Source organism: Panthera onca, chromosome A1 (genome assembly GCF_046562875.1).
Source record: "Panthera onca isolate mPanOnc1 chromosome A1, mPanOnc1 haplotype 2, whole genome shotgun sequence".
NCBI classification, from domain to species: Eukaryota; Metazoa; Chordata; class Mammalia; order Carnivora; family Felidae; genus Panthera; species Panthera onca.
This window is the reverse complement of record NC_138339.1, coordinates 147,549,389-147,575,974: the sequence shown is the minus strand read 5'-3', so window position 1 is coordinate 147,575,974 and position 26,586 is coordinate 147,549,389. Positions and strand designations below refer to the sequence as shown.

Sequence of the window (26,586 nt, the reverse complement as noted above, 5' to 3'; positions counted from 1 at the left end):
TTCTATTTTTTATTGTTGTGAATCTCTTGCTGTGCCTAATTTACGAATTAAACTTTATCACAGGAATGTACATACAGGAAAAACCACTGAGTATCTACAGGGTTTGGTATGATCTGCAGTTTCAGGCATCCCCTGGGGGGGTCTTGGAATATATCCCCCATGGATAAAGGGGCACCATTGGGTTGCCTGCACCCTTGAAAGGCAGTTCCAGTATTCTGTGAGCCCGGCTGCTTCCGGCTGGTGGAGGATGTGATACAACCAGTGGATTCCAAGGTCATGGGCTCACTCCCACTGTAAAGTGGGCCCCCTGCTCCAACGCTACGTTGAACGAGATCCCATACCTATGGATTGGGCAGCCTGTGAGGTTAGTGGTGCTGGCTGAGGCTCTGCAGACAGGAAAGCCAAGCCTGTACCTGGAATAGCTAGCTGTCCCCATGAGCGACAAACTGCTTGCCCTTCCAGGCTGGAGGGAATCCAAACTAGCTGATTTGCCACCCAATGGCCAGTTGGTCTCCCCGAGGAGTCGTGCCTGTTGCTGGCACGTTAGCCATTCAGAGGCAGCAGTAGCTGTATTGAGCGTTTACCAACAAACGTCACCAGCAGCTTAGGTAATGTGGTGGGTCTTCTCTTTTTATTCTGCCACACAGCTGCCTTATATCTCTCTGTCTGTCCTTAGCAGGCTGATCTCTTGCATGCACTGCATTGTCGGGCCTCCTGCCCTGTAGGTTTGGTCACTGGGAGGTAGGAGACCCAGCAGAGCAGAGAGCAGGAGGAGAGAAAGACTATCCCCTCAGTTCCCACCTTCCAACTCATGGTTTTGCAGAGGTGATGTCCCTTGACCAAAGGTCACAGCTCCTCGTATGCAGAACTTTTTTTAATTAAAAACAATTTTTTTAATGTTTATTAATTTTTGACAGAGAGAGAGAGACAGACAGAGAGACAGAGCATGAGCAGGGGAGGGGCAGAGAGAGAGGGAGACACAGAATCGGAAGCAGGCTCCAGGCTCTGAGCTGTCAGCACAGAGCCCAACGCGGGGCTTGAACTCATAGACCACAAGATCATGACCTGAGCCGAAGTCGGACATTCAACCGACTGAGCCACCCAGGTGCCCCCCCCCCCCTTTTAAGCTTATTTTATTTTGAGAGAGAGAGAGAGAATGAGCAGAGGAGGGGCAGAGAGAGAGGGAGACAGAGGACACGAAGTGAAGTGGGCTCTGTGCCGAGGGGTGAGAGTCCCATGCGGGCCTCAAACTCACAAACCCAACGAGATCATGACCTGAGCCGAGGTTGGACGCCTAACCAACTGAACCACCCAGGCACTCCTCTTCCTGGACTTTTAAAGTGAGCTGCAGGCAGTAAACCTATTTTCACCTTTCCTTAGTTGATTTGGCAAATATTTATTGAGCATCAACCATGTGTCAGATCCTGTCCTGTTTTTTTGAGAAAACAGTGGTGAGCAAGACAAAAGGGTAACTTTGTCTTTCTAATGAAAAGGTAACTTCAAACAGTGATAAATGGCCTGATCCCCTGAGTAATCCTTTGGAGGTGGGCAGCGGGTGCAGACACCCTAGGTTGGGCAGCCTGGGAAGGTCTCTCAGAGGCAGTGAGGTTTGAGGACCTGGGGACTTTGACCTGAAAGAAGGGCTTACTGTTCAAAGATCTGAGAGCAGGGGCACCTGGGTGGCTCAGTCAGTTAAGTGTTGGACTCTTGATTTGGGCTCAGGTCATAATCTCACAGTTTGTAGGTTTGAGCCCTGACAGTGCAGAGCCTGCTTGGGATTCTCTCTCTCTCTCTCTCTCTCTCTCTGTCTCAATCAATGAACTTAAAAACAAAAAAAGATATGAGAACAGAACATTCCAGATAGTGAGGTAGTAGACAAGGGCAAAGTCCTAAAGGACAAATGAGCTTGGCTTTTTTAAAAAAAGTTTTTATTTAAATTCCAGTTAATTAACATACAGTGTTATGTTATACATGTCCTGTATGTTATACAGTGTTATATTAGTTTCAGGTGTTCAATTAGGTGATTCAACCCTTCCACACAACACCGGGTGCTCATCACAGGTGCCCTCCTTAGTCCTTGTCACCTATTTCACCCATCCTCCAGCCACCTCCCCTCTGATAACCATTGGTTTGCTCTCTGTAGTGAAGAATCTGTTTCTTGATTTCTCACTCTCTCTCCCCCGCCCCACATGATGATTTGTTTTTTTTCTTAAATTCCACATATGAATGAAATCATATGGTATTTGTTTTCCTCTGACTGATTTATTTCCCTTAGCATAGCACTCTCTAGCTCTATCCACATCATTGCAAATGACAAGATTTCATTCTTTTTTTTTTTATGGTGAATATTCCCCTGTGTGTGTGTGCGTGTGTGTGTGTGTGTGGTGTCATCTTCCTTATCTTTTCATCAGTGGATGGACACTCCAGCTGCTTCCATAACTCGGCTATTGTAGATAATGTTGCTATAAACATCGGACACACAGTAACATCAACATAGGTGATGGGCAATTAAGCTATGTGTCTGTAATAATATTGAGGTGCTAACCTCTAATATGGTTTGACCTCTTTCAAGCCGACGATCTAGTTTGCTTAGCAAGCACTTTTCGGAGGATTTTTAGCATTTTAGCATAGTACCAGGACCTACCTCTAGGATAATCAGCTAACCATAATCCCAATTTACCTAAGGTCACAGCTATGAAGTTGCAGGGGTAAGATGCCAATCACTTCCGTTTTATTCCAATCTCAGAGGTGGCTTTTCCCTCTGAATTCAGAGAGTAAGGAGGAACATGTCAGGTGGAGGCTCTCAACAGTTATCAGAGATAAGTAATGTATCCGCAGAAATTAATAATCCACAGATACCCAGGGAGCAAGAGGGAAGATCTAACAGGTCTTTCCCTCCCACCCCCCAAATTGTTTGTGGAGTTGTCCAAATTACAAAGATCTAAGCCAGCAGTTTTGTTTGTTTATTTTAATATTATAGGCATTAGTGGAAGCGACATAGTGAGACCCATTTTAAGACATGAATACACCTGGTAGGAATCTGCGACCAAGTGGCGAATGGACCTGACTTCCAGCCTTTCTTCTCTTTCTTGAAAAGACTGAGAGGGCCTTTTTATTCTCATTCAGGCTTTCCTACATTAACCCTGTGATCTAAATTTGCACCAGAATCGTAGTATAGGCTGAGTGTGGTGCATACCGGCTTATTTTTGGCCAAATTGTGCTTCCGCTACAGAATGAAGCCATCGCCAGCACAAAAGTTGGAGTTCTTTCCCCATCTTCTCCATTGATCAATTTTCTCAAACGAACACCCTCTCTAGGTCAGGAACAAGGTCTTACAATTTCTGCCACCAGCACCACACACCTGGCACCTAATAAATGGTGAGAGCACTAAGATTCTGAGAGGTATGTTTCTGCTGGGCGAAAGCGCAACCTTGACTGCGTCTCTCAGTGTGATTGCGCAGTGGGCGTTTTCGGCCACGGAGCGGCGCTAAGGCACCATCCAGGACCGATTCACAAAGTTCCACGGGGTTTGAAGTTCTGAACTTTTAAAAAGTTCTGTCAGAAAGGTTAATTCACAAGTTTTAGCGGCATTGCCCCCAGGCACGAACGATGCTCGGGCCAGAGGTGGGCTGCGGAAGGCGCTCAGAGTCTCCGGACGGACCGCAGACCTCTGGGGACCGCAAGGGACCTCGGGCTGCGGAGTCGCGGAGGTGAGCGCGCGGCAGTGGGGTTGCAGCTGGGCGCCCGGGACAGGTGAGGTGGAGGTGCGCGCTGCGCCGGGGGTCCGCCGGGCGCGCGCGGGGGGCTCGGAAGAGCCAGCTCCCTTCCCTTCCCCGCCCCTCGGCGCGCGGGGCCGGCCGGGCCGCTCCTCCCCTGGGTGGGTCCCGGCTCCTTTTCTGGTAGGATCTATTTGCATAGAGGAAACTGCCCAAAGTGGCCGCTGTGGAGGAGCTGGCGGCGGAGTGGGGGGCGTGCGCCGCGAGCCGCTGCTGTCCCGAGGCCGAGCCCCGCGCGCAGCCGACCTCGTGCCTCGGGCTCTCCCGCCTGCTCCCCGCGCGCGGGCCCGCACCCGCGGCTGCGCACCGCCCCCTCGGAGACCCACGCGCGACGAGCGCGCCATGAGCCCGGGCCAGAGCGCCGGCGGCGACGCGCGTAAGGGCGGCCCGGCGGGCGGCTGCGGCGGCGGGGGGTACCCCGCGACGACGGCCGGGGCCTGGGCGGTGAGCGCGCTGTGCCTGCTGCTCTCTGTGGGCTCGGCGGCCGCCTGCCTGCTGCTGGGCGCCCAGGCGGCCGCGCTGCAGGGCCGGGTGGCGGCGCTCGAGGAGGAGCGGGATCTGCTGCGGCGCGGGGGGCCGCCGGGCGACCTGGCTGCCTGGGCCGAGCCGCACCTGGAGCGCCTGCTGCACGAGGTGAGGGGCGCTGGGCGCGCGTGCGGCAGGGGAGCGTTTGTGCGCCCGGGGCAAGGGCACCGCGGCCGTCTCTCCCGGAGGAGGGGTCGCCTGCCCTGCGTGCGTGAGTCCCTCCGGGCGGCCTGCGCGGCTGGCTGGGGGTGCCGGTCCCCTAGGGGGTCCTGCCGCCTCCGCTCCGGCCGCAGGGTCACGTTGCAGGGCGCAGCGGCCGCAGGAAACGCGAGCCAGACGGGCTGTTTCGGGAGCGAGTAGTGCGGAGGGAGAGAGAGGAAAGACCACGGGCTTAGAAATCGTGACAGACCTGGGGGGGGGGGGGGGGCGAGTGTCCACGGGGGGTGTGCGCTCAGACCCGTCGCTTCCCGCCGGAGGTGAGCGCCTGGCTCCTCCTCTGTGCCGGGCTAATGACCAGGCTCGTGTGGGAAGTGCCTGGTGGGTGACTCGTCTCCGGTGGCGGCCACTGTCCCGATGCTGCTATACTCGGAGAAGTGGCGGCCCCGGTGGAAGCCTTAGACGGACCCGAGGGCCAGGGCCCTTGGAGGGTTCCGGTCAGCCGGACCTTCCCTGTACACCTTCTCCCAGAAAGGTTTGTTTCCGAGCAGCTCCATTCTGGAGATGCTGTGTTCTGGGGCTCTTAAATGCGTACTCAGTGCCCCGGAAACCTGAGGCGACAGCCGCCTCGGCTTGGTAGGATGAGGGGAATTAAACACCCGGTTTCTGCTTTTAAGCGATGCCACCTGGGGAATGCAGCTACATCCTGAGTTTCCATGCCCTTGTTGGAAGTGTCGAATGAGACTCTGCGACACTTCTATGAAGGTTGCTGCTGTGGCCTCAACACCCTCATCCTTCTTGTGCATCAAAATCTCCACGTTCTGTGCACCAGTGCCCGACCCAGGTAGAACTGAAGACAGGCAGGTGGGCTGGCCAGGGGTCTCCCGGATGAGCTCACCTCCGTGGCCTGAGCCACCCTCTTCCTCCTGGGAGAGGTGGATCCCAAGTCTAGTGCCCAGAGGGGCATCCTTCACTGTATCCTGAAAATCCCCAGTGTTTCAAGGTAGGGGAGAGGGAGGCCAGGCCTGCTGCTACCAATTCCTCCTAAACCGTGCTGGCTGTGATCTTCATTAATGCATTGAGCTGCGTGTCCTTTGAGGAGTTCCTTTGGAATCTTTTGGGGAATGGGAGAAGGCTGGACCACACCTTCTAGTCCACCCTACCTGTTTCTTAAGCCCTTTCCATTGAAGCCAGCCTTCCGTCTCCTCCAGCATGGTTTTGGGCAGAACTGCTGCTTCATGAATTGATTTCCTATTATTGCCTTGAACGTGCCCACAGACTTCGGAACTGGCAACTGGTGGTGAAGGTTTCGTAATTACAGCCCATTATCTTTTGGCAAATCCCTAGAGACCGGGGTGTTGAATTGATTGATGGAGGGCCAGTAAAATTTCTATCTGTAAGTGCAGTAACTGGAGCTGTTCTCTCCCCTAGGAGGCCCCTCTTAGGGAAAATAAACTGGGAGGCCTGATTGAGTAAATCAGAAATCCTGGTACACGCAGCTTATAAATTTGTGTCCATGTTAATGGCAATGGGGACAGGGCAGATGTCCTGACAAAGCAACCCCAGCTGAAAAGTGTGGATTCGCAAATCCTAAACTCTGAGGATTAAGGATCTGAGGGGACAGAAGGCAGTGGCTTCATCCCGCTCCCTCCAGTGGCACTGATTTTACCTGGGTGGGACTGTAGTGCTTGGGCTAGTAGTTACTGGGCAGAACTTTATCTCTCTTGGTCTCTGTCTCTCTCAGTCTCTCTGCTCTTGATTTAGGAAGGCAAAGGGAATATTTCACATCCTGGGATTTGCACTTGAAGTTGGCCATACCGTTCAGCAGGCTGGCGTTAGCACAGGATGTATGTGAACATATGCTTGGTTTGGTTAGGTTTGAGTTAAAGTGCATGTGCTTGGAGCACAGACTGGCTGGTGGACTGTCAGAGATGCCGTGGCATGAATGCACTTGGAGTTGGGCTTCTGGCTGTTTGGGGGTCCCCTGTGGGAGGGCATCTCTTTCCTAGGATATCCGTCTGTTCCTGCCAAAAGCCATTCTTCTCACAAATGTCACCAGCTGGGAAATGTCCACAGCCTGGTGGGCAACACCTACACCCCCTCGCTGAGATGAGGGAGGCACATAATGAACAGTTGGTAATTGGCTTTAAATAGATGTGGGGGCACCTGGGTGGCTCAGTCGGTTAAGCATCCGACTTCAGCTCAGGTCATGATCTCACGGTCCGTGGGTTCGAGTCCCGCGTCAGGCTCTGTGCTGACAGCTCAGAGCCTGGAGCCTGCTTCAGATTCTGTGTCTCCCTCTCTCTCTGCCCCTCCCCCCACTCACGCTCTATCTCTCTCTCAAAAATAAACATAAATGAATAAGTAGATGTGAAGATACTTTTTGGAACCGTTAGATATGAAGGACAAAGAAATATTGAACTGCAAATCTCTTAAGGAAAGAGCGTTTGGACTTGAACGTGGTTTTTGTTTCTGGTTTGTTTTCAGTGAAGCCTGTGCTGAAGTCAGTATGTATGCGAGGGTGCCTGCAGCTTGTCCTTTATCAACAAGCTTGTTTTCAGAGTTTCGGAGGCAGAAACCACATCCAAACCGAGGAAGAGGAATCCTTGCCAACCACACACAACTTTAATGTCAGGGAAAAATATTTAAAAATAAGCCAACAAAAGCCACTGTTAATATGCGACCCGATGTCTTTGTTCCCTTGGGAACAGAGCTATGACATAACTTTGTTGGGACTGGCTGATGTGCCTGATAATGTAGATACAGAAGCTGCAAAAAAGGGAATATTCATGTTAACATGGGATTATTAAAGAGCCTTCCCATGGTACAAAATGAAAGAAATGGTTTTCAGAACATAAAAGTCATTAACGATAGTATCTTCATTATGACCCAAAGATATTCAATGGAAAACAAGCATCTGATATTATGCTATTAAATGTGCCTTAAATGGGCTAAGTCACCCATCTCCCATTGGTTACACCTATAATTACAGCATTACAACAGCCTGAATTTTAGAGTAAATAAAATAGCTTTCATACTACAGTAACAAATCTAATGGAAGGATTAAAGAAATATTTAGTTGTATTCAGAGGAGACCATTTCCAGCTTACAATGGATTTATTGTTGGCTCCCGGTCCTCCATTGTCCAGACCAATCAGTTTGAAAACAAGAAAAACCCAGAGACTCTGGGTAAAATTCAATTTCCTTTCCTACCATCAACGACTATACGTATTGGTTAAATTACCGTAAAACCCAGAATCACATGTAGCTTTTTCGGCCTCTGCGGCAGCCTGTCACTTTGTCGGGACCGCTCTGTGGGGCACACTTGAATAAAGATCCAGTTTTTTAATCCCCTAGCACAACAGGAGATGAAGAGTCCCATCATAGCTACGTTTGTTTCCTTGACATTTCCTGGCTCTCAAACTCAAAAATTTCTTTCCAGTGACTTCCTGGCAGGCTCACTTTCTCTATTCATTCTTTTTCTTTCTGGTGGAGGTGGGGGAACAATTTGGGAGAACTTTATAAAACAGCAACGTGCTTAGAGCGAGCCAACTGTCGGGGGCATTTCTTTCGCAAACATATTTTGGAAATGTTTGAATCGGACCTCGACGTTCTGGTTTTGAAGATTTGCGGCACAGCTCCTGAAGTTGGGCAGTCTGTAAACTGAATGATACCAGCAGGCAGAGAAGAGTTTCAGTCGTGCCATTTTACTAGCTGTGTCCTCTAACCTCTGCATCTTCCTGGGTGGCCACTCCCTCTTTTCTTTTTTAAACTTTTTTTAACGTTTAGTTTTGAGAGAGAGAGGGAGACAGAATCCAAAGCAGGTTTCAGGCTCTGAGCTGTCAGCACAGAGTCTGATGCAGGGCTTGAACTCACGAACCATGAGATCATGACCTGCGCCCAAGTCACACACTTAACCGACTGAGCCACCTAGGCGCCCCTCAGCTCCCTCGTTTCTAAGGGTCACAACAACCTCTGTATTGACAAGCAAATAATAGAGAGGAAAGTGTTAGTCCGTAAGTGTGCTTCTTGATGGTAACAGAATATTTGAGGGTGGTCGCTTACAAAACTCGGTCATTGGATTACCTTGCATAACCAGAGATGCCCAGAAGTTAGTTCCCAAGTTAGTTCGATGACTTGGCCACCAGTTGGGGCCAGGTCAGTGTTTGCCATTCATTGTCTTGGCTTTTCCTCATGGTGTCAAGATGGCTGCTGCAGCTCCAACCATATGTCTTCACACAACAGTAACCAAGGTAGAAGAGAAGGGAGCAGGAAAAAGAGTCATCTTCTCAGTAGGCTTTCTCTTTTGAGTCAGAGCAGGGAAGCTCCCAGTACCTCTCAGAAGACTTCCAGTGTGGCCACCAACCAGAGCCAAGGCCCATGACTGCCATCATCCTTTTACTGGCAAGGGTAATGGGGTTGCCATAGGAGTGGCCAATCTTTTTTTTTTTTTTTTTTTTTTTTTTTTTTTTTTTTTAAGTTTATTTGAGAGAGCCTGTTGGCAGGGGCAGAGAGAAACAATCCCAAGCAGGCTCAGCACCATCAGCCCAGAGCCTGATGTGGGGCTCGAACTCATGAATGAGATCATGATCTGAGCCGAAATCAAGAGTCAGACGCTTAAACGACTGAGCCTCCCAGGCACCTCAGCTTCGGCCAATCTTGATTTCTCCCCGGGCACAGGCTGGGCACATTGCCACTATTAGAGAATTGTGGTTTTGTTAGGAAGGAAGACAGGGAATGTTTTGGGGAGCAACCAACAGTGTCAGGTGGGTGCTGTAGAATGTTACCCCAGAGGAGGGTTTGGGTGAGGGGCAACGGTCCTCCACTGGCCTACCAGTTTTCATAACCATACCTGCTTTGGGAACACTCCACAGCCACAAAATTTCAGTTTCCCTCAGTCTCCAGCTCTGCCTCCAGCCATAGTCAAAGTCAAGGTTGGCGTGTTCATGAATTCTCTCTGGCACAACCCCATTCTTTGGCGTTTATGGTCTTTAACCCTTCGGTGGATGCCATTTTGGCCCCAGAGTGACTGGCTGGGGTGGCCTCCATGCTGGGAAGGCATTTTCAGTCTCTGCTTCCCAACTTTTCCTGCATCACAGCTTACACAGGGGAGAGGATACCTCTGTCACCATGCAGTAGATGGAAGAGGTTGTTCCGAGGACAGGGAGATCAGTACACCCCAAATTGTGTATGGAGCCCTGTATCCATTAGATGTGCCCCAACAGCTCTCCTCTTTGTCCTCCCTTACCCCACTGCCATGGGTCTCCTTGGCTTTTCTCAGCAGCCATATGTCACCGTGGCCCCCAAATTCCCTTCCAGAGTGTGTGCCATTATATCCGTGGTCCCCAGGGCAGGATGGCCCTTTTACCCTCACCAAGCATCATCCTCATCCAGCCTTTCTACATGTCTTTGGATTCTTGCCCCTTCACATGGCAGTGTGACACGACCCTGCCTCCAACTGGCTTAAGTTAAAAAGGGGATTTATCAGCTAGGAGGTTGCCACAGCCTTGTCTGGCACTGTGTGCCATGGTGGCTTTGTGGGCCTCAGTTTGGGAGAGGAAAGGCTCTGGATGAGGAGTCAGAAGGCCACTGTCTCAGACTGTTCCAGCTGCCATAACAAAATACTGTGGACTGAGTGGCTTAAAAACAAACATTTCTTTCTCACAGTTCTGGAGGCTGGAAGTGCAAGATCAAGGCCCTGGAAGATCCAGTGTCTGGTGGGGGCCCTTGTTTCCTCGTTCACAGGTGGCTGTCTTCACTGTGTCTTCACACAGCAGAAGGGACAAGGGAGCTCTCTGAGCTCTCTCTCTCTCTCTTTTTTTTTTTTTTAACATTTATTTATTTATTTATTTATTGAGAGAGAGGGGGAGTGGGTAGGGGCAGAGGAAAAGGAGGAGAGAGAGAATCCCAAGCTGACAGCACAGAGCCTGACAGCGGGCTTGAACTCACAAATCCATGAGATCATGACCTGAGCCAAGATCAAGAGTTGGATGCTCAACTGACTGAGCTACCCAGACACCCCTGAGGTCCCTTTAATAAGGGCACTAAGTCCTAATCATGTCCCAAAGGCCCCACTTCCTAATACCATCACATTGGGGATTAGGTTTCAACACGAGATAGGGGGTGAACTCTGGGCACCCCATCCCCTGTCTGTCACCTCCAGGGCTGCATGGGGCTTTGATATAATCCTATACCTTCAGAGTAGCTTTCTCCTTCACCAGCTTTCTACACACTTCTCCCTTCTCCCTGATTAATTCTAACTCCCACCATGAGTCATTGATAGGTGTTGCTGGGAACTAGAGTTCTTTCAAACCTGCTCTTTGCAGGGCAGGTGTAGACCTTTTTGTCTTTGCCCCTTGGCTCTCCAACTCCCATGGCTGCTGAATTGTGGCCACTTCCTTATATAGGATGTTATACCCATTGTAGAGAAACAGCTTGCCAACTTGGCTACCCTTCCTTTTCCTCCTTTTCTTAAAAAATAAATAAATAAAATAACCAAAGAGTATGTTGATTTAACATGATCAATGTTACTGATAATCCCACCACCTTAAAACAAGAACTATTTAACTTTTTGCATAATCCTTATCCTGGGACAGATTTACACCTACCCAATGCTAACCACAGAGTGTGTCCCATTTGTACATTGCTTGTATATATTTCAGTCTTGTATCAACATTTTTCCAGGTAGGCCCCCCGGGTGGCTCCGTCGGTTAAGCATCCGACTCTTGGTTTCGGTTCAGGTCATGATCTCCCGGTTTCATGGGTTTGAGCCCTATGTTGGGCTCTAGTGCTGACAGTGCAGAGGCTGCTTGGGATTCTCTCTCTCTCTCTCTCTCTCTCTCTCTCTCTCTGCCCCTCCCCCACCCTTGCTGTCTCTGTCTCCCAAAAAACAAACAAAAACTTCAAAAACATTTTTCTAGGTGCTGCACAATTGTTATGGTCATGTTTCACAACTGCATCTGATCCTGTCAATGGAATCTGCATATTTCTTTTTTTTAATATATATTTTTTTCATTTTAATGTTTATCTATTTTTGAGAGAAAGAGAGCACAAGTGGGGAAGGGGCAGAGAGAGAGGGAGACAAAGAAGCCGAAGCAGGCTCCAGGCTCTGAGCTGTCAGCACAGAGCCTGATGTGGGGCTCGAACTCACCAACCGTGAGATCACGACCTGAGTCAAAGTCAGACGCCCAACTGACTGAGCCATCCAGGCACCCCTTTGTTTTCATTTTGGAGAGAGAGTATGAGTGGGGAAGAGGGGCAGAGGGAGACAGAATCTCAAGCAGGCTGCATGCTCAGCGCACAGCCTAACGTGGGGCTCTATCACATGAACCATGAGATGATGACCTGAGCTGAAATGGAGAGTCCCCCGCTCAACACACTGACCCCCCCAGGCGCCCCAGAATCTGCATCTTTCTATCAACACAGAGAATTGAGGCCTCCCCCACATTTTTGTTGGCACAGAATACAGTGTAGCCAGTGGTTTCATGGGGCAAGTTTCTTACTTGTGTTATTCTTTAGGGTGTAAGTAACTGCCTAAGGAAGAACATCTTTAGGGCTTTGCTTTTTGTTTTGATTTTAGATTATCCAAATTTGTCCAGGCAATCCACATTTATCCTCCTGTGGTATTCCAAACCTGTACCCTTGTGAAGTCATGTTTCAAGTTTTATGATGGGCAAAGTGGATTCAATCTATCGTTTGGTTGAAAGAAACATTTTTTTTGTTTGTTTTAAATGGGCTTCATGCCTAGCAGAGAGCCGAATTCGGGGCTTGAACTCAGCACCCTGAGATCAACACCTGAGCTGAGATCAAGAGCTGGACACTTGATTGAGTGAGCCACCTGGGCGCCCCGGTTGAATTTTTAAATTTTCAGTTGGATTTGTTGTTGTTGAAAGCAAAGGGCAATTTTGAAAACTGAAGATTTCATCTGATAATTAGGCTCATTTTTTTGGTTTGGTGCAGACCCCTTTCTTGAGCAGCATTTAGCCGAGCCAGGTACTGCGCTCAGTCTGCGTGAGTTCTTTCTAATTCTGTGAACAAATGTAATTCGGTTTGGGGAGTGCTGTCTGGAGGCCACACACGACCTTCAGCTCCTTCCCCGTTCGATTTTCTCCATGTGGAGGATCAGGATTAATCTTTAATTGTTGACACAGGCACTCAGAAAACATCCCTTCAGCATGTCCGGAAACATATTTCAGGACTAAGCACGAATCATTGGGAGAAAAAAAAATAGGTTTGCAGATGTAGTTTTAAAGAAAGACCCGTCAGGGTGCTCCTAGAGGCTCTAGGGGAAATGACCGAGTGCCTCTCTTGTGGATAGCCTGGGCAGAAGTGTTCACATGTACGTCCTCACGGTTTTTCTTTTTTTTTTAATTAATTTATTTATTTTGAGAGACAGAAAGAGCTTGAGAGCAAGGGAGGGGCAGAGAGAGAGGGAGAGAGAGAGAGAATCCCCAGCAGGCCCCACATGTCAGCACAGAGCCGAGTGCAGGGCTCCACGCACAACAGTGACATCGTGACCTGAGCTAAGGTCAAGAGTCAGATGCTTAACGACTGAGCCACTCAGGAGCCCCGCCCTTACAACATTTGTTAACAGTCCCATCTCAGTCCCCACCCCCCTGTCAGGGGGGCACTTCACCCCTTCCAGAAGGGGTAGCGACTGGCCTCAGGTGGCAGCGTTTGTCTGAACCCAAGTCCTGGGTCCTTTCCGCAGCCTCATGGCAAACTCTGTGGCAGCACTAATTGAGTTTGGTTCAGTAGCAACTTTTTCTGCCAGTGTAGACATCCTCCATACGTGACCTATTTGTAGGGTGGGGAGGGAAGACTTTCACTTTAGGTAGACCCGGGTTGTATCCCCGCTCTGCCATTTCCCAGCTGTGTTACTTTCAGGTAAATGACTGGTTTTCTAAACCTCTGTTTGCCCGTCTATTAAACAGGGGATTATAATATTTGCCTCACAAGGTTTCCGTGGGGATTAAATGAGCTGATATAATCCAAAGTGTTCCAGACGTCATATACATCCTGAAACTGGCTGTTCTTATTAGAAGGCTTTCTGTGGCTGAATCCAGAAGGAGTGTGTATGTCTGTTTGCTAATTGAAGAGGAGGTCCCATGGTCCTTTTAATTAACGCTGAGATCCCACCATCCGAGGGAGGCCAGACAGAAGTGAAAAAGGTATTAACTTACATCAGTCTCTCAGTCAATGCTGGGAAATGGCTTCGTTCCTGAAGGAAAGCAAGGACTGAATTGGCTTCATAATTCCCACTTTTTTTTTTCTTCCAGTTTCTCATTTAAGCAGAATGAGATTTTTTCATTTAAACAAAAAAATTTCCCATTTGATGACCAAAATCAAAACGTAATTATTCATGAAAATTAGTATATGGATTTTTCATTGCAGAAGGGCCCCAAACACCTAATAAATTCATTTTAAATAATGAGTCTGTTCATGTGGTTGTGCAATATGGCATGAACACCCCCAAATGCTCGTGATTAACCTGATGGATTAGAGGCCCCACACACATCTGCTTTAAGTCACATTGGTAAATGAGAAAATCTTTAGTTTTTTTTTTTTTTTTTTTTTTTTTTTGTGATGTAGCCACAAAATCGGGAAGGAAGGGAAGTGCTTTCAAATGGGTAATTTCAGCTTCTAAAACTGACTATGCCTCCAACTTTGAGTTGTGAAACAAGTCATAAAACAATTATAGTGATTTCTGGGGGTTTTAGAGGACAGTTTAAATAAAACATCCTCTGCTTCGGGCCTCCCAGTAGGGCCATCACACAAAACGCGCAGTCTGTCCATTCATTTCACGGTCCTTTCTGTGGGATGGCGGTGGCCATCCATGGCGTCTCCTTTTCAGCCACGTGGTGTAGCTTAGTCCAGCAAAGGGCAAGTTCACCTGGCAATTGGGCTGGAGCATGTGGACTGTGAGGGCAAGCCACTGTGAGGGCTGGAGGGCACAAGGGTGTACACACGCACATGAAAGCAAGGGTGCACGCATGTGAGTGTGCACACACGTGAGTGCCTGCCTTTGCGTGCATACATGTCTGTGCACACATGCATGTGTGTGTATGTGAACGCTTATGTGTGCATACACATGGGTGTGCATGTGCACATATGCACCACAGAGGTTGTCCCACTCAGGTCCTCCTGAAAGCCCCTTTAACTGGACCCTCACAGCTCAAGCCGTGGGCTCCAGAGTTGTGAGATCTGGGTCTGAGTCTGGAGATGCCTGTAAACTGGCTGCAGTTGGGACACCTGGGTGGCTCAGTCAGTTGAGCATCTGACTTTGGCCCAGGTCATGATCTCATGGTTCACATGTTCGAGTCCCACATCAGGCTTTGTGCTGACAGCTCAGAGCCTGGAACCTGCTTCTGATTGTGTGTCTCCCTCTCTCTCTGCCCCTCCCCAGCTCACACTCTGTCTCTCTCTCAAAAATAAATAAAAACATGTAAAAAAATTAAAAAATAAAATCAACTGACTGCAGTGCCTTGGAGACCAATGAGTTGGCTTTTCCAAACCTCCACTTCCTCCTCTGGAAAAAGGGTGACAGGGGTGTCTGGATAGCTTAGTAGGTAAGCGTCCGACTTGGTCTCAGATCTCATGATCTCATGACTTCATGATTTCACGGTTTGTGAGTTCAAGCCCTGCATGGGGTTCACTGCTGTCAGCACAGAGCCCATGTCAGATCCTCTGTCTTCCTCTCTCTCTGCCCCTCTCCGGCTCGCACGTTTGTGCTCTCTCTCTTTCTCTCTTTTTCAAAAATAAGTAAACTTAAAAAAATTTTTATAAAAGGAAAAGGGGGACAGTGTGTGCTTCACTCTTTCCCTGAGGATGACGTGATACTTCCTACGACAATGAGTGAGAAGTCACGTCACCCCCTACCCACACCCTGCCTTGCTTATCCTGATGGTGGGTGGCTGCCAGGACTGTTCATTAACATCCAGTCCCAGGGCCCTTCCTGGGGATGGTTCCTCCTCCTCCTTGTGCCTGTCGTGAGGCTCACACCTAGGCCTGGCTTCCAGGGAACAAGCTGGAAGAAGATGCCTCTACCCAGCTGGCTGGTCCTGTGATCATTTCTTCATGGGCCTTCTTCTGTCTCCTTCCTTTGGCACCTGGCCCTTCTGGAAATGCTTTGTCTCTCTGGGTCCTGTCCCTCTGTGCCTCGGGCAGGCCTGGCCACTCCTCATTCTTCTTGTCTACTTCCTAGATACTCTCAGTGGAGTTCGGTTCTCTCCCCATCAACCCTCAATGCCTCCTATGGCCTGTGGGCCCATGAGGAGAAAGCACCTCACTCAGCTCTGCAGTCAGGCCTCCATGTCCTTTGAGCCTCTCCTTGCTCCAAGATGCCTCCTTGCCCATCCATCCCCATAGGCGGCAGGCGGGGTGGGGTGGGCTTTCGGGGAGACCCCATCTGTCTTTGTCTGCTCAGGCTGCCTTTACAAAGTACCCCAGTCAAGGGGGGTGTAAACCACGGAGATTTATTTCCTCACAGTTCTGGAGTCTGGAAGTCAGAGGTCAAGGTGTTGGCTGGATTGGCTTCCCCTGATGCCTCTCCTTGGCTTACAGATGGATGTGCCCTTGCTGTGTCCTCACACGGTCTCCCCTCTATGTGTCAGTGTCCTAATCTCCTCTTCTATTAAGGATGTCAGTCACATTGGATTAGGGCCCACCTTAGTGACCTTCTTTTGACTTAATCACCTATTTGAGGTTTATTTATTTTGAGAGAGAGAGAGGGAGAGGGAGAGCATGAGTGGAGGAGGGGCAGAGAGAGAGAGGGAGAGAGAATCCCAAGCAGCCTCTTGCACTGTCAGTGAATTGTGAGATCATAACCTGAGCCGGAATTAAGAGTGGGAAGCTTAACTGACTGAGCCACCAGGCACCCCTTAATCACCTCTTTAAACATTGTGTCTCCAAATACAGTCACATTCTGAGCTATTAAGGTTAGGACCTCAACATATGGACTCTGGAAAGACACAAGGCAGCCCAAGACACTGTCTAATCAGATGACATGCCAGGGTAAACTGTAGGCATTCCCTGTGGACAAGACCAAGAGGTCAGGGTCAGCAAAAGCAGGTGACCCCAGTGTGGGGATTGTGGCAGGGCCTGGCTCGGTGACCTGGGGTCACTGGAGAAGACCTGCCATTGTGTGGGAAGGCTTGGAGGCTCTGCCCAGGGACAGCCCGAGGACTCTCCTCAGTCTGTCAAAACCTGTGGTGGAGACCGTCCACTCTCTACCCAGGGCCACTGATGGGATTTTGTTCTGTCAGCCCAGTATGGTGAACCGTGTGGTGAACCGTAGCAGATTCTGACAGGATAAGATGTAGGTCTTTGAAAAATCATAAATGGAGGGGCAAGGGGGCATGACTGGGTGGCTCAGTCAGTTGAGCATTGATTTTGGCTCAGGTCATGATCTCATGGTTTGAGAGTTCAAGCCCTGCATTGGGCTGTCTTCTGTCAGTACGGAGCTGGCTTCGGATCCTCTGTTTCCCTCTTTCACTTCCCCATTCACTCTCTCTTTCTCTCTCTCAAAAATAAACATTAAAAAAAAAGAAAAGAAAAATCATAAAGGGGAACACGAATGAAGATCGCTGAAGAATTGCATCTTGCTTACAGACTAAACCTTTCGAAGCACACTAACGTGTTTCAGGGCTCAGGAGTGACCCCTATGGAAATGTGTGCCTACGCAGTTTGGAGGTCACTCAGTGTGCCAGTGGGAGTCACTGAGTAAACCCCACGTTCCTTAGGAAAACATTTCTGAGCTCCTGCCGAATGCCTGGGTTGGACTGGGTGCTCTCACTGGCTCTTCACTTGACTCCGCTGGGGGTTTACCTGGCACCGACCGGGGTGGACCGTGCAGCCCAGTGGGGTGAAGTGATGCCCTTTGACCCCGGGGCCCCTGCTCTACCATCCCATGGGAGCCATGACTGTGGGAACCGGGGCCCAGGTGTTTTGTAGTTTAGTTTGTTTTTTGGGTCTATTTGACACATAATGAACTCCAAATATTTTAAAGTTACAGTTTGATAATTTGTGATGTATGTGTGCATATGTGAAACTATCTCTTCAGTCAAGGTAGTGAACGTATCCATCACCCTCAAAGCTTCCTCTGCCCCCTTGACTTCTGTCCCTTCCCACCTGCCACTCAGGTATTGCTGATTTCTCTTGTTATTGATTAGTCTTTTTTTTGTTTTTTTTTGATTTTTATATGAATAGAATTATACAATATTTGCTCTTTGGTTGTGTGTGGGTGTATTTGGTTTCCTGCAATCAGTATAATTATTGAGAGATTCATTGATAGTTTTGCATGTATTATCATTTCATTCTTTTCATTACCAAGTGTTATTTCATTATATAGATAAACCATAATTTGTTTATCCACTCACCTGTTAATGGATATTTGGGTTTGTTCCTCGTTTGGAGCTATTACAAATAAAGCTGCTTTATTAACATTTGTGTACAAGTCTTTGTATGGACATGCTCTTTCATGTCTCTTGGGTGTAAGTACCTTGGAATGAAGTAGTTGATCATCTGATAGGTGTAGGATTAACTTTTTTTTTTTTTTAAGTTTGTGTATTTTGAGGTGGGGAGGGGCAGAGAGAGAGAGAGGGAGGGAGAGAATATCAAGCAGACTCTGCGGTTTCAGTGCAGACCCTGAGGCAGGGCTCAATCCCAGGAACTGTGAGATCATGACCTGAGCTGAAATCGAGAGTTGGATGCTCAACAGAGTGAACCACGCAGGCACCCTACGAGATTAACTTTTCAAGAAGCTGCCCAACTCTTGTTGAAAGCCATTGTATCATTTTATATTCCCACTAGCAACATAAACAGAATGTGAGTTCTGTTTATCCACATAATTTGCCCTTTTACCTCTGGCTGCTTTTGACATTTTCTCGTGATCACTGGTTTAAGAAATTCAAATGTGATATGCTTTGGTGTCATTTTTTTTGTGTTTATTGTGCTTGAGTTTCACTGAGATTCTTGGATCTGTGGGTTTATAGTTTTCATCAAACTTTGAAAAATGTTGTGGCCATCATTTCTTCAAATACTTTTTTCTGTCCTACTTTTTCTGTCCCCCAATTTGGGGACTCCACTTACATGTGCATTAGGAGACCCAGAGTTCACTGATACTCTTCTTTTTTCTTCTCTTTTCTTTTCTTCCTTTCTTTTTTAAAATTCTTTCTCTCTGTCCATTTTAGATAATTTCTCATGCTGTCTTCAGGTTCACTAATCTTCTCTTCTTCAGTGTCTAATCTTGTCCTTAATCCCCTCTGCTCTGTTTTTCACCTCAGACATGGTAGTTTTCAACTCTAGAATTTCAGTTGAGAGATTTTGATTTCTTTGATGCCTCTGCTTAACTCTCTGAACATGTACCATATAGTTATAATTTTTGTTTTATAGTCTTTGTGGGATAATTCTAACATCTATATCAGTTTTGGGTTCGTTTCAGTTAATTAATTTTTTTCTGCCCCTTATGGGGCCTATTTTCCTGCTGGTAATTTCTTTTTCTAAAATTTGTTAAAAAAATGTTTACTTATTTTTGAGAGAGAGTGAGCACCCGCGTGTGAGCAAGCACGGGGGAGGGGCAGAGAGAGCCGGAGACACAGAATGGGAAGCAGGCTCTAAGCTCTGAGCTGTCAGCACAGAGCCTGATGTGGCGCTCAAACCCACGAGCTACGAGACCTCAGTTGAAGTCAGATGCTTAAACCGACTGAGCCACCCAGGTGTTCCCTCCTGCTGGTAATTTCTTATTGTATGCTGGACATTATGAATTTTACCTCATTGGGGGTTGAGTATTTTTGTATTTCTGTAAATTTTCATGAGCTTTGTTATGTTACAGTTATTCAGAAACAGTTGGACCCTTTGAGTCTTGTATTTAGGATATGTGAGGTGGGACCAGAGCCACGTTTAGCCTAGGGTTGATTACTCCTTATCTCTGAGGCAAAAGACCCTCCTTGGTGCTCTACTCAGTGATTTATGAGTGTGAATTAAGGGTTTACTGGTTTGGCTGGGGGAATGGGCACCCTTCCCTGCCCCATGTAAGAGTGAGTCACTGTTCCCTGCATCCTTTTGGGTGGTTCTTCTCCCTGCCACTGGTCATTGCCTCCTACACATGCTGATCAGTGCTCCATGGACATCTGCAAAGAACCTCACAGATCTCTGGTTCTCTCGGGTCCTCTGCTCTGTAGTCCCAACTGCCTGGCATTCCTGGACTTCCAGGTCCATCCTTCAACTTTGGGTAGCTGCCAGGCTTCATGTGTGATTCCCCCTTCCCTGTGCCCAGCCTGGAAACTCTCCCCAGGCAGGAAGCAAGAGCAGTTGTTCTCTGTCTGAGATCACTCTCCTTTCCTGCTTGGTATCGGTATCCTCAAAACCTCTGTTTCATGTATTTTATTTGCAGAATTTGTTGTGGTGGTTTTTGAGTTTTTGGTGGTGTTATTTTATGCAGGGGGATAAATATAGTCATTGCTCCTGTATCTTGCCTAGAAGTAGAAATCCATGATGTGGCCTTTAAAATGTTTTGGAATAATTCTAGATTTATAGAAAAACATAGTTACAGGGGTGCCTGGGTGGCTAAGTCAATTGAGCATCTGACTTGGACTTGGGTTGTGAGTTCAATCCCCATTTCAGGCTCTCCGGGGTCAGCATGCAGCCTGCTTCAGATCTTCTGTCTCCCTCTTTCTGCCTACCTCCTGCTTGTGAGCTCGCTCGCTCTCTCTCTCGCTCTCTCTCTCTCTCTCTCAAAAATAAATAAACATAATAAAAGAAAAATATAGGGGTGCCTGGGTGGTTAAGCATCTGACTTCGGCTCAGGTCATGATCTCATGGTTCATGGGTTTGAGCCCCGCGTCTGGCTCTGTGCTGACAGCTCAGAGCTTGGAGCCTGATTCGGATTTTGTGTCTTCCTCTCTCTCTGTCCCTCCCCTGCTCACACTGTCTCTCTCAAAAAGAATAAACATTAATAAAAATTTTTTGAAAAAATGAAAAATGTAGTTACATATGTACATAACTGTAATACATTTGTCCAAAGTAAGAAATAAACTGTGATAACTTACTGTAGCAGGCAGAGTTCTAGGACAGCCCTCAGGATTCCCACCCCTTGTTGTACACACTTTGTATAATTCCCTCCCCAGTGATTATGATGGTATCACTCCTTTGAGTTGCCAATGAGTTGGCTGAGTTCATTACAAATCTTATCTTTGGTGGGCCTGACATAAGCAGGTGAGGCCTTAGAAGGGACTGGGTCCTTCCTGAAGTCAGAGGGATCTGAAGCATGAGAGCATGTGTGGAGGGGGCACATGTCAAGGAACTCTGAGTGGCCTCTAGATGCTGAGAGTGGCCCCCGGCTAGCAGCCAGCAAGAGAATGGGGCTTGTAGACCACAAGGAACCACATAAGTTTTAAAGGGGATCCAGAGGTCTAGAAAGAAACACCCAGCTGATGCATTGATTTCAGCCTCAAGAGACCATGAGCAGGGAAGCAAACTTGTCTGTGTTCAGACCTTTGACCACAGAAAGCATAGTAAATGTGTATTGTTTTAAGCCACGGATTTTGTGACAATTTGTTACGCAGCAATTGCAAACTAATGCAATTGTTATTAACTAAAAAGGACCAGGTCGAATTCCTTAGTAACAATATCCCACTGTTAATCGAGCAAGATTTCAACAAAGACCTCTGTGAGGACCAGCATGAAGCCATGAGTCCATTCCCACCACCTCTAATTTTTTAAAAATTTCTAATGTTTATATATTTTTCAGAGAAACAGAGAGAGAGAGAGAGAGAGAGAGCATGAGCTAGTGAGGGGCAGAGAGAGAGAGGGAGGCACAGAATCTGAAGCAGGCTCCAGGCTCCTAGCTGTCAGCCCAGAGCCTGATGCAGGGCTCAAACCCATGAAAGGTGAGATCATGACCTGAGCCGAAGTTGGACGCTCAACCGACCGAGCCACCCAGGCGCCTGCTTCACCACCTCCAATTTTTAAGATGCTTTTAATATACCTATATTATACCTTGGTTGGAGATGATTAGAATTTTGATCAATAATAGATCTGGCATATGAGAAAATATTTGGGAAATCATATATATCTGTTAAGAATGTAGTATCCAGAAAATATAAAGAACTCTTACAACTCAGCAACAAAAAGACAACCTGATTTAAAAATAGGTAAAGGGGGGTGCTCAGGTGGTTCAGTCAGTTAAGCATCTGATTCTTGGTTTCGGCTCAGATCATGATCTTGGCGGTTTGTAGGTTCGAGCCCCAAATCTGGCTCTGTGCTGACAGTGTAGAGCCTGCTTAGGATTCTCTCTCTCTCCCCCCCCCTTCTCTCTCTTACCCTCCCCTCCTAATGCCCCCTCTCGAAATAAATAAATAAACTAAAAAAAAATTAAAGTTGTTCACTTAATTTTATGCGATGTGAATTTCACCTCAATTTAAAAAATACATGTGATTTTGAAAATAACAAAGCTGTATCTTAGTTGGTCTTAAGTGACTTTGTGATTTATTTTTTACCCATCTTTAAAAAGTGAATGACAGACTTTTTTTCAGATCACCCTAGTTCTTCCTCTAATGTCCCATTCCTACTCCAGAATCCCATCCAAGGCACCACATTGCATTTCATTGTTATGTCTTCCTGACCTATAGCATTTTCTCAGTCTTTCCATGTTTTTCATGACCTTGACAATTTTTGGACATACTGGTCAGGTATTTTGTCGAATGGTCTTCAGTTTGGGCCACTCTTATGATTAAAGTAGGTTATGCGGGCTTGGGAAGAACAGCATCAAGGTAGATTGCCATTGTCCTGGCATCATGTCGGGTCCATGATGTCACATGACCTATCACTGGTGCCATTAACCTTGATCACTTGATTAAAGTTGTGTCTGCCAGATTTTACATTATAAAGTCACTATCTTCCTTTCTCTGCCTTTAGGAAGTGAGGAAGTCTAACCCTCACTCAAGGAGGGTGGAACTTAGCTCCACATCTCGGAGAGGGCGGTATCTACATATATTATTGGGCATTCTTCTGTAGGGAAAAGAGTTGTCTCTTCTCCCCACCTATTTATTCAGTCATTTGTATCAGTATATAACTTATGGGTTTCTAACTTATTCTTTGGGTTATAATCCAATATGGCATTATTTTTATCTTGTTGCCAAAATTATTCCAGCTTTGGCCATTTTGAGCCTTTTTGGGTAGGTTTTGTGTTTCTTTGACATACTCTTCCCTCCCTTCCTTTTTTCAAAAAGGACCTCCCTTCTTTCTGCCACTACAAGGCACTCCAGGTTCATCTTGTGTATTTCCTGCCCTGGGCCTAGAATCAGTCATATCTCCAATGAGCCCTGGTTCCTTTTCTTAGAGAATGATATTTAGAAACCAAGATTTGGGTGCTGGGTGTGCTTGATGTTTCCAAGGTATCATTGATTATAGGTTTTCTCTGCAGACATCTATAGTATATATGTGTGAATATTCACTCCCCTCTGTACACATACCTATGAATATTTCTGTATGTATCTTCCTGTAGGCATTAGATGTGACCTCATAGTGATGTCTCTGATTAATTCAGCACAAGATGGTTCATTCTGTCTTTCCCACTTTGTGTATTTATAACTTCTCTTTTGGACAACGAGAAGCCCAGCTCTCATTACCAATAGTTTATTTACTCACTTGTTTGTTGCTAATGTCTGTAAAGTAGTTTCAAAATTGCTGACCTGTACCCCTATGAGAACCAACTTTACCTACTGGAGTACAGCATTTCCAGACAGTTCCTTTTGTGTCCAGCCTTATAGTTCTCGATCAAGATGCTATTTTGCATGTTGGTCAGCTACATGTTTTTTCCTAACACTTTCAGTGAGTTATGTCATACAGCTTTTTTTAAGTTAGTTTATTTTTGAGAGAGAGAGAGAGAGAGGGAGGGAGTGTGAGCACAAGCAGGGGAGGGGCAGAGAGAGAGAGAATCCCAAGCAGGCTCTGCATGTTAGTTCAGAGCCTGACGTGGAGCTCAAACTCACAAACCGTGAGATGATGACCTGAACCAAAATCAAGAGTCAGACACTTAACCGACTGAGCCACCCAAGTGCTGCTGTCACACAGTTTTAACATAGTTGGATTCACTTGTCACAGCCCACATTTCATCCAGGGATTCTCTGATATCCTGGTTGATTTTTTTTTAATTGCATCCATTAAAGTTCACTCTTTGTGACGTACAGTCTTAAAGGTTTTGACAAATGTGTAGAGTCATGGGTCCAGCACCTCAGTGTCTTACAGAACAGTCTCGTTACCCAACAATCTTCTCATTGTACTTCTTCCTCACTCTCCAACCTTTGGCAACCCCAGATCTGATTTCTGTCCTTTTAGTTTTGTAAGGCCTGACTGTGGGTAGCAACTGTTTGTTTGTTGTTAGTTATGAACATTGCTTGTAAGCAGAGGTTGTCTTGCTTTGTGATTGGAGCTGGTTGCTACCAGGATTGAGGTCCCATCCTGGCGCTTATATTGCCCTCTGTGGTCTCAGTTTTCTCATCTGTAAATGGGTGTAATAATAGTCCCAGCCTCATGGCGGGTATTGGCAGGGCTAGATGGGATAACAGTTGTGGGCACAGTGCCTGGTCCCCATCAAGTAATCAGTGTCCTCAGTAATAATACTTGCTATTTGTTATCTTCCTCATCATCATGCCAAGGCATGAAAAAAAAAAAAAGAATGTCAGAGGCCAGAAAATGCTGCCCTCTTGGGTTGATGGTGGTAGTGAGAATGCACGCAGGGGCTCTTCCCTGTGGGGGTGGGAGGAGGGCAGAGGATTTGTGCCTTGCACAGAGAGGGTCCTCTGTTGCGTCCTGGGAGTTCGTGTCCCAGGGAGGATGGAATCACCTGTCATTCACAAATTGTCCTCTGCGGGGAGGCCGTAGGGCTTCATTTTGGTTCTTACCTACTTCCAGAATTTTTTTTTTAACTAAAAAAATGGTATTAGAACACAGGAAGGATTTCTTCTTCTTCTCCTCCTTCTCCTTCTCCATTTGTTTTTTTTTTTCATTGAGATATAATTTTATTGAGATATAATTGATATATGGTATATATATAATACAGTATAAGCTTAAGGTTATATAGCACAATGACTCTTAACTTACATGGTTTGTGAAATGATTACCACCATAACTTTGGTAAACATCCATCATCTCATATAGTTACAAAAAAAAAAGTGTTTTTTCTTTGTGATGAGAACTTTTAGGATCTATTTTCTTAACAACTTTCAAATATACCATCTCCTCCATTTGTTTTTTATTTTTTTTTTAACATTTATTTATTTTTGAGACAGAGAGAGACAGAGCATGAATGGGGTAGGGGCAGAGAGAGAGGGAGGCACAGAATCGGAAGCAGGCTCCAGGCTCTGAGCCATCAGCCCAGAGCCCGACGCGGGGCTCGAACTCATGGACCGCGAGATAGTGACCTGAGCTGAAGTCGGACGCTTAACCGACAGCCACCCAGGCGCCCCTCCTCCATTTGTTTTTGAGAGAGAGAGTGGGGGGGGGGGGGGAGAGAGAAAGAGGATCCAAAGTTGTCACCAAATAGCCTGATGCGGGGCTCAAAGTCACAAGCCTGGAGATCATGACCTGAGCTGAAGTTGGATGCTTAACTGACTGAGCCACCCAGGCGCCCCCACAGGAGGGGCTTCTAAAAGAAGTAAATCACCATACTCTGTACACCCAAGGGGGTTCATATTTTGGTAGCTGCTGTCACCCAGTGCCTGAATTTTCATACAGATGTAGACCTTTTATTGATGGTCTCATAAACATTTCTCCCCCTTTTTGCCACATAGTGTTCATAATGATACTAAATGAAATAGGGCAGTTTTATCAGGGGCTTCGCCACCCTTCTAAACCACTCCCACTGTTTTGGGGTGCAACTTCATGGGTATCATTCTTTGCTTCTGCTGATTTTTATTTTCTCAAGATATATCCCCTAGAGCAGGAATCCTCTGTCCAAGAGGATAGGAATGTCTCTGTGGCTTTATTTATATCATTTTACAGAAATAAATCATTCTGTCCTTTTTTTGTATGTTAACTTATATTTCATCAAAATGCGACCGTTGGAGGCTATGACCAAACATCTGGCCAAGTGGCCCAGACTAGTGCTCCCACACGTCATTAATAAATTTATCATCTAATTGTGTAATGCTTTTCTGAGAACCATGATTTTCCTGGAGTAATTTTCTCCACAGTGCTCGCTACCCCCCTCCTACCCCCCTCCCCCCCCCCCCACCAGGCAACTTCAAGTTCTCCTCCTCCTTACTCTTGGAGGGAAAGGCTCCCAAAGTCTCAGGGACTTTTTTCTCAGAAACTCATCCTTTATTTACTTTAGGAGTCAGGACTTGTTTGCATATGTAAAACCAGGACCATATTGTTTGCAGATGCTAGAGGTGCTGCCAGATAATTGAATGTAAAAAAGTTGTGGCTTTTAAATCTTTTTTTTGTTTTTTTTTTTACAAACCTGGGCACAAAGGAATATTTTCTTGAATGCAGAATGAAAAAAAAAAAAACAGGGAAATAAAGATTGTGGGATTGGGTTTCTAATTCAAACATTTCACTTTGTGTTCCTGATAGTGGCATTTCAAACCCACAGAAAGTTCGGGGCCTGGAGTGGGGGGGGGGGGGCGGTAAGCTAGAGGGTAGCCGGTAAAACTGCAGATTCACTGTATAATCCAGAGAAACACAGGCATAAAAGGAGTTAGGATAAGTGATCAAACAAAAACTCAATCCCAGTATTTTATGACCCCACCTACTAGCATTAACAGTAAAGCGCCCCCCCCCCAATAGTTTCCTGTTTAGTTTTTTATTTTACGATAAGAGCAGTTCAGAAGTCATTGTGTTTCCTATCAGTATTTGATAAAGCCTCCCTCCCTTTCAGGAGAGCCGCCCAGATGTGATCGCGGGTTGTTAAAACGAATTGGCTTTTAGCTTTAAATGCTTTTGTTTAAAAAAAGGAAATTAGTATGGCTTCTAGCCTGTCTAGCAATGATAAAAACAGATGAGAGGGTCTCACACAAATTGACTGGCTTAAACGAGAAGGCTGGATTCTTTTTCCATGTAAAATCTGAAATCTGTAATAGTATGCGAAAGTACGCTGTGGTGCGCGGGTGGGGGGTGGGGGTGGGCAGTG

General features: G+C 46.9%; 1 protein-coding gene across 1 annotated transcript in view; it reads left to right on the top strand.

The window, feature by feature from the left end:
* Positions 1 to 3,905: 3,905 nt before the first annotated feature.
* The window catches only part of COL23A1 (collagen type XXIII alpha 1 chain), a 357,690-nt gene continuing 335,009 nt past the window's right edge, over positions 3,906 to 26,586 (top strand). The window contains exon 1 of the mRNA XM_060636372.3: positions 3,906 to 4,409. Within this exon, the coding sequence (XP_060492355.2) occupies positions 4,119 to 4,409 (291 nt within the window). The 5' untranslated portion in view covers positions 3,906 to 4,118. The remainder of the gene's footprint in view (positions 4,410 to 26,586) is intronic.